This window comes from Camelus ferus, chromosome 11, assembly GCF_009834535.1.
Source record: "Camelus ferus isolate YT-003-E chromosome 11, BCGSAC_Cfer_1.0, whole genome shotgun sequence".
Taxonomy (NCBI): domain Eukaryota; kingdom Metazoa; phylum Chordata; class Mammalia; order Artiodactyla; family Camelidae; genus Camelus; species Camelus ferus.
Window position 1 is genome coordinate 78,593,118 of NC_045706.1, and position 8,134 is coordinate 78,601,251.

Consider the following 8,134-nt stretch of genomic DNA (forward strand, 5'->3'; position numbering starts at 1 on the left):
AAGGCAAAGAAAGCAGTAGAGACACGAAGGAATCTCTTGGCAAATTTGGGAGCTGGTGGAGAGACTGACTGAGTATTGCATTTATGTTGGGACATGGGAAGTCAAGTTGGAAAAGTGGGAATGGGCCAGCTGAATAATTTGGATGTGATGTGTATAATAAGGCATTGTTGTGGCTCCGTGAGAACCAGAGTAACAACGAGAGCAGGGCCTTAGGAAGATTGGTCTAGCAGTGGAATAAGGGTCTGAGTGGAATAAAGAGTCTAGAGGCAGGTACCCCAGCTAGGGTACTATTGTGGTAATTCAGGTGTGAGGTAGGAAGTCTCAGACTGAGATGGCAGCAGTGTAAAGGGTGAGGAAAGAAGAGTTCACGAGGCAATAAGAGGACATACTCGAGGACTTAGTAACGTATTAGCTATGTGAACAAAAGCTGCTCCAAGCTCTGAGGATCTAGAACAACACAGGCCTCACTGGTTCATAAGATTAGGACCTTTATTTTAGAGACATTGGACGTGATGTGACAGTATCAGAGGGACAGATAAACAGTTTGAAACTTGAGGTTACATCACAACGGAATGTCTAGAGGTTGCTCTCCTTTATAAATACACTTTGAAGCACTTGGATGGAAAAAGAAATGCTATATTAGCACATTTGCTATAATCATAAAAAACCAAAATATAGCTTTCTTTCACATTAATTTTATTAGTAATTGTAAAATAAAAACAATTTAAGAAAATAGTTTCCTTTTCAAGACATAGAAACTACAGTCTTTGCAAAATATACACACCCAGCATTGTTACAATACATATCCTTGTATATACCTTGGACATTATAAAAGTGTTTTAAAAAAATCACACCCTGTAAAAGCTGGGAGAAGAAACATTTTCTCCAACTTTGGTCATACATTGTGGCATTCAAGCACTGAAACCACACTGTTGAAATAAAACATGTCTGTAGTGTACAGGCCCAAGGGGGTCTACCTTTCAAGATCCTGTAGGTTCTTTTATTGTGCAAGGTAAAGAACCAGAAGAGGGTTCCCTGAGAGTTAATTTACTTTAGATTGCTCAAGCAATGGTTTACTTTCTGTACTTTATCACTGAACTAAAGGACGGATAAATAAGGCCATGGGAACCCATCTTGGGCAGGGCCCCTCCCCAGAGTCCCCACCTATGAAGCATGTCTCCTACATGAGGATTTCTAACCTTTGAGCCCTAAAATGCCCTAAATCTATACTTATCTAAGATGCTTGCAAAATGATGCTTTTGCAACTCTAAACTCTAACATCGCCAGTTAGGCTAAAGTTACAATGATAGTGTGAGTCCCCTAAATAGGCCTCTTTTAGGCTCTGTCAGGTGGGCAGCACTTGGGAAGATCAGCAAGCCAAAAATTCCCTCTTGGAACTACTGGGAAAAGGTCCTTTCTCACCAAGGCATAAACCTCAGAAGTCAAGTTCCTCCTTACTTTGGAAGCATTGTGATGAGAGGGTGGGAAAGAGCCTGTAATTGTTCAGATCTGTAGGCTTAAGATAATAATAGGTGCTAGGTCTGACACAGTGAGAGGTGGAGACCATTACAGCCTCACCAATAAAGGGCTCATTGTGACAAGGAGCCATTTGCGTGGACTCCCTGCCTCCTGACTGACCTCCCAAGTTTTCCTAAATATTACATTCTCTCTTTAGCTGTAGAGCAGTGGCTTGATGAAGTTCCAAACATAAAATATGCTGTTTGAATTCATAACACTAGTACCATGGTGCAGCACTAACATTTAATACCATATTGATTTATTAGAATTTAACAGTGATTTTTTTTCTATTTAAGAAACTACACAAATCAATCAACCATGGATTCACAGGTCTTTACATTTAATATAGAACATGAGGCATTATTACATATAATTCCATAAGGGAAAAAGACCATAAAAATAAGTTTACTAGGATTACTGTACTTTAAAAAGTAGTTTAATATATATATATATATATATATATATATATATATATATATATATTCTCCAAAGTTCTCTAAGTATTTGGTTTAGAAGGTAAGAGAGGTATCTATTAGGATGAACCATAAGAAACTATGGGGTTTTTTGTAAGTTAAAAAGGTAAAATCTCATCAATTTCTTATGGTTCAACCTGATAAAATCCTGAGAAAATTTTATTTGGCATCACACCATAAGGTCAACTGAATTTATAAAAAATCAAATTTCTAGTTCTGAGAAAACACTTCAGGATGGAAATGTGCACATTGGTCATGCCAAAATTTCTCACTTGTGATTTAAACACCTGAAATGTTAGCATGTTAAAAAAAAACGTAGTGCAGTTTCAAAAAAAACAGAGGACAATTAAAATTATATAATGTAGCCACAGTTGCTAATGCCACTCAAGCAGAAAACTACTAGCCAAATTTGATGATTTAAAGATTTAAGTTTACATATCAAAATTTCAGCATTAAAGTGAAAAAGGCACAAATAGGGGTTAAAAGAATGACGATCATTTTTAAAAGCCTTGAAAATAAGGCTAATTCATTTGTTTTATAAACACCATTAAGTAGGCACCTACTCCAAATTTCAGCTTTGGCCTCCTAAATGGCATTACATTTCAAATGAATTATCAACATAACACTAATTATATAGCAGCATTGTTATCAGTAAGTCTCTTAGCCTCTACACTGCTAAAAGAGCATCTAAAATTTCCTCCCACCTGTATCCCATCAGTACCAAAAATACACTTTGAAAAATTACAGATATTTATACTTAGCCATAAAAAATTGTGCAGTTTTTCTTCAACTAATGATCTGTCCTCTTATCAATGCCACCCCAATAACAACAAAAAACCCAAAACCAAAAAATAATTGATTAAAATAAAGTTGCTACACCAAACTGACTGGCTGTTTTTAACTAATTAAAGACATACCATATTCAAAAGTGGCACTTTAATTATGAAATTTATTAAATATAATCAATGAAGTAAATGCAGATTTTCCAGGTGTGTGTATGCATGTGTGTGTGAAGTGTCTGAACTGGGTGATGGTGTTCTTTAAAAAAAATACACATTTATAAAAGACCCCAACAACCGACCCTTGGTGCTCACATAGGCACCTCTTGTCTGTGTGGCCCGCTGTTGCTGTAGCAGTGTAACCATTAAACGTTTCCTTGTTCTTAAAAATAAATAAACACATTTCAGCAATGATGCTTCATCTGGAACTCTGGTACCACTTACGAATGGCGGCTCCAGTACTGCTGGCTACTACACAGAGGGAGCCACCCACTGTCCACCATGATGGTATATTATTAAAGAAAATAACCTGAAGATAAAAGCAAAGACCACATCCATCGTCTTCATTAGTGCTACCAGGCCTGCTTTTTCTATCTGAATGGCTTTTGTGAGAAACACCTGACCCCCCAAACCACACAGCCCAATTAGTATGAGAAACAGCCTGTCCAACCCACAGTAGGGCAAACTCCATTCTCCTAATGCAAAAAGGACAGTGACGCACTCGATGAGGCCAGCCACTACATAATACCAAATGCCTCAACATGTAGTCCACAGATTTCCCCATTTTCCTTAGGATGACCAGAGTCACCGCAGCAAAGACGGCATGTGCAAGCGCTGCGAACGTGCCCTTCAGGTGGACTGAATAGTCTTCTTCCATCTCCACGGCACTGGAACCAAACAGAAATGGTGGCCTCACAATAAGGATCACTCCAGTGATCGTGAATGCGGTGAAGAGAGCATCCCAAGGGCTGTATTTTTCCTTGAGAAATATGCAAGCAAATATAGATGTAAACACTGGACAGCTAAATGTGATAACTGTGGCATCAGCGAGGGACGTTGCCTGGAAGGCGTAGTATAAAAGGATCATGGCAATAGAACCGAGGACTCCTCTGAGAAGGAGGAAGATTCGTTGACTTTTTGGGCCTATAAATCCAGTTCTGTAAATTCAAAGAAAGGAATGAGTATTAACGAACTTGGAATTTGTTTGCAAATTACACTTTTAAATCAAACATTATTTTAAAAGTCCTAAAACTATCAAAAAAAAAAAAGAAATAGTAAATTAATTATTATGTCTACAACTATTATACACCTTTTAAAAAGTGTTTCCTAAATACAGCTAATGACATTAATGTGTTCACAGTATAAGCTAAAATAGTACGAGTGAAATACATAAATAGTGTAATTATAATTCAGCAACTCTAGGTGTTATTTCCCCTATGTGTAGATATATGCTTGCAAAAGAGACAAAAAGGAAAATAAACTGAAATGTTCATTGTGGTTATACCTCAATAGGTAGACTCATAGGTAATTTTCCTTCTTTATATTTCCCCCCCAATTTTCTCTAATGAAAAAATGTTATTTTTATAATAAATACAAGTTAGTGACTTAGCTGCCTCACATAAGACAACTTGGGAATGTGAGTGAGCATTCTCAGTCCTATGAGTTTTTCCTATTAAAGCTGAGGCAATGCTAAAATTTATTTTAGCCACTGAATGTGAGACAACTTTTCATTGTTCTCCTTAGGAGAAGAGCTAAAATGTACTGGAAAAGAACCTGTAGCATTCAGATAAATATAATAACTGTTGCTCAAGTGCTTTTCAGTTAAGTATTTACAGAGTACTGTGTAAGTTCCTGCTAAGGGAGGCTCACTGCTCTGTACCACGGCTGAACTCTTTCGGAGCAGGATCTAGGCCTGATACGGGGACCCTGGGTCTCTGGAGTTAGAAATGAAAGTGTGGTCTCCTTGGGTCCATACTTAGAGAAGCTAAGAGTCTTCCGTGATAGTGAAATGGGTCAAAATAGGTTAATGCCAGTGATTTAAGAAAATTCTTCTAAGTGCTCTCCTGACAATATTTTTATTCCAAAAAGGAAAGAATGGCTGTTTATAGCATCAGTGGTCTGTTGCCACCCTTAGGAATTTCTGAAGTCTTAGCATCATTTCCTAAAATACTGTGACTTGTCCATAATTACATGAGAATTTCCGACAATATTTTTGAGCTCAGCAGATTTTCACCTTTTCCCACCAAAGTCTCCAGATAAGGAGTGAAACTATTCTAAGTAAATCTGTGCCGAGTTACAGATACAAGGAACCTTTGGCAGCAAGTGGCTGAAGTTTTAAATCTGGAGTTTAAGCATCCTTACCCAAAGAGAGAGAGAGCCAAAGAGCCACCAGGAACCCGGCGGTTGTTCCTCCCAGGGTTCTAAGTGTGTTGAGGTCACAACAGTGGTGGCGGAGACATAGTTTTAACCTGGGGAGGGTGTGTGTAGGGGGGGGTCCATGTGGAAGAGGAAGAGGGGCTGGGTGGGGAGAGAACAGTAAGGATGGGGAATACAGTTTTTATGCAGGGTAGAGAACAAAGAATATCATCCCCTCCAGTTTACAGATGAGGACACTGAACAAGAAAGGAGTTAAAATGGCATTTCCCAAGATCCCCTTTCCCCTCTCCCATAGCACCCTGGCGGGAAGACCTAAATATCATTAGTGTAACCTTCTGTCTGCCTTGGTGGCAGAGCAGCCTGTTCTCCTTAAAGAAACCTCTGACACTAGGAGACACTGCTGTTTCCTCTCGTTTACTTTTTTCTTCCAAATACTAGTTATGCCAAAGGCAAGAAGGGAGGGTGGCACAAGATGGGGGGAGGAATTGCACAAGGAAAGCTCTGTTCTCAAAATAGGAGGTGGTGAATAATTGAATCTGTTTCCCCTCCTTTGTTGGGCATATGGTTTTTGTTCATGAGGGCATCTTCTGTGGGTGGATCCTTGTGACTTTTCATTAATCAGAGCCAAAGGGTGTAGGGACTGGTAAATCTATGAGAGGAATAAAGCAGATGCTATAGAGTAAATAAATTAAGCAGGTCAAAAGATTTACAAACATGTATTAATATCTTCTACTTTGCAGGTAAGAAATACTTACTTTCTGTATATTAAGCAAGGGATAATGATTAGCATTTGGAACACACATCGGAATGCACTAATTTCTACAGCATGGATGTCTTGCACTTTTTTAACCAATAAAGAGCCCACTGAGAAAAAGAAGGCAGACAATAATGTGTAAAACAAGCCAAGTCCAGGGCAGGGTGCTTTCTTCTCAGCTTCTGAAAAGATTAAATTCTAGTTAGTCCTTGCTTCCAAGTGTATGTTTTATCACTCTTACCTAGAAATTGAGAAAAATGGGACAATATTAACAGCTAACAGGCCACAAATATTAACCTCCTAAGCACATCCAATCTCTGGACCTGAACAATTTCCCCACCAAGAATAAACAACCGTAGACACAGGGCAAGAATTTATACCTGTATTTTTAAAATGCAGTTCACCCTATGAAATGGATTTATTTGGCTCACTGAAGACTCATCCCTCACTTGTAAGTCAAAAAGAAGTAAGAAGCTTGCCAAGACAGTGAGAGAAGTCTTTAAGAAAATGCTTGTCAAGATGGTTAGAGAAAAATGCTTCCAAGTGATATTTTGTATCATCTCATTGGTGAACTGGGCTTTATGCAAAAAGTGTCCTTTTCTGGAAAATAGGTCGTAACTGTCAGATGTGGCTACTTGTTGATTAGCTGACTTCTCCCACCAGCCTGGGAGTGTCTCCAGGGCTGGGATCTCAGCTGTCCTATTCAGGCCTGGCCCATGGGAGACTCTGAATAAATATTCACTGAATGAAAGAATATGAGAGAACTTCATGGAAAGATGTAGAGTCTAACACCACAGGCGACAGCATAATCTGGGAAGACTCTCTGTTCAGTTATTTTGAACAGTTAAGCAAATCTAACTTTTCCATGGTTTATGACTTATCTTCCTTTTAGAACATAAACTCTTTGATGGCAGGGGCTAGGTTATCTAGACCTCTGACCTCAAAATGCTTAAAATTTTTTAAAGAAAAAAATTAGAACTGCTATCTAATACCAACTTCTTGGTTTGATCTGAACTAGGAAACTGCTGCTTTCTCCAGGGCATCAAGTATTCAGTCCATTAGTGACAGTCTGTAGGAGCAACCACTGCCTTTGTCGTAGCTGCCTAAGACAGGAGTAGATCCTGCTTTCAGTCTCACCCCCTGTCATTCAGAGGGCAGCAAAATGCAACAGGGTAAGCAGAGAACTCCCTAAAAGACAGGCCACACACTCAGGATTATATATATGTATTTTTTTTATTTTATTTTTTGAAACTAACACAAAAACAAGAAGAGAACAGGAAGGAAACACAGAACTGGCCCTTGTCAGTTAAGAGCATAGCAGAGCTGAAGGATGTATGGACACATGCAATTTGTAGTAAAACAAAGATTATCATTCCAATCTAGGAATTTACAATGAGTTACTCAGCCATTGAAGAGTATTGCACAATGTTTCTTTTCTTTTCTTTTTTTTAATGGCCTTTTCTGATAAAGGCAAGCACCAGGTAATACGTTTCAACCTCCTTATGTTAATTAGATACCTTTGCCCACAAGTGACAGTTTGCAAAGCAGGACCAAACCATGATGATGCAGACTTCCCCGGAGCGCTCTACAGCCTGACCTTCATAGATGGAGATGCCATTTGGGTCAGAAGCTGTTCTAGGTGTACAGGTGAAGAGAATGACTTCGAGCTAGGAGTCGCCATGGAGTATGTTCTCTGGCATAAGTGTCAGAATCCTCCACATTCTCTTCTGTGCCTGTGTGCTCAGATACTGCAGAAACCAAACTGAACATACCCGCTCAGCCCATGAGAAGGGTGCTTTAGAGGACTTCCAAGTTAAGCACCACAAAGTACATGTCTTGGCTGTGGTCTGCCTTAAAGTTCATCTTTGAAATTTCAGAATTCAGGTCCAGATAAAAATAGTTTTCTTAAAAGAAACCCAACCCTTACGTAGAACTTACGCCTTCAGGCAGAATAGAACAGGAAGCTCAGGGACAGAAAACATCTCCCTGGTCTAAATTTCAAGGACCTTCTCCAACCTAAACTTTTTAATTTTTCTCCATGAATATTTTAACTTAACATGATATTTTAACTCGTTTAAACTTTATTTTACATCCCTGGCTCTGTTTATTTTTTTCCCTTAAAACACGTACACACATATTTTCTGGCCTGCCAACGCTTAAGGCCCATGCTCCTGACTGGGACAGGACAGTTGCTACAAGGTCAGGATGAACTTAATTATTTGTTATGAGGGTGA

The 8,134-nt window shown here is 38.9% G+C and overlaps 1 protein-coding gene across 1 annotated transcript; it reads right to left on the reverse strand.

Moving 5' to 3' along the window:
• Positions 1–675: 675 nt before the first annotated feature.
• LOC102522814 (solute carrier family 35 member G1) lies at positions 676–7,581 on the reverse strand. The gene is given in 5 exon segments (XM_006183651.3): positions 676–3,301; positions 3,304–3,526; positions 3,528–3,927; positions 5,902–6,098; positions 7,498–7,581. Coding segments are annotated over 5 exon segments (1,017 nt in total). The 3' UTR covers positions 676–3,188.
• Positions 7,582–8,134: the final 553 nt, after the last annotated feature.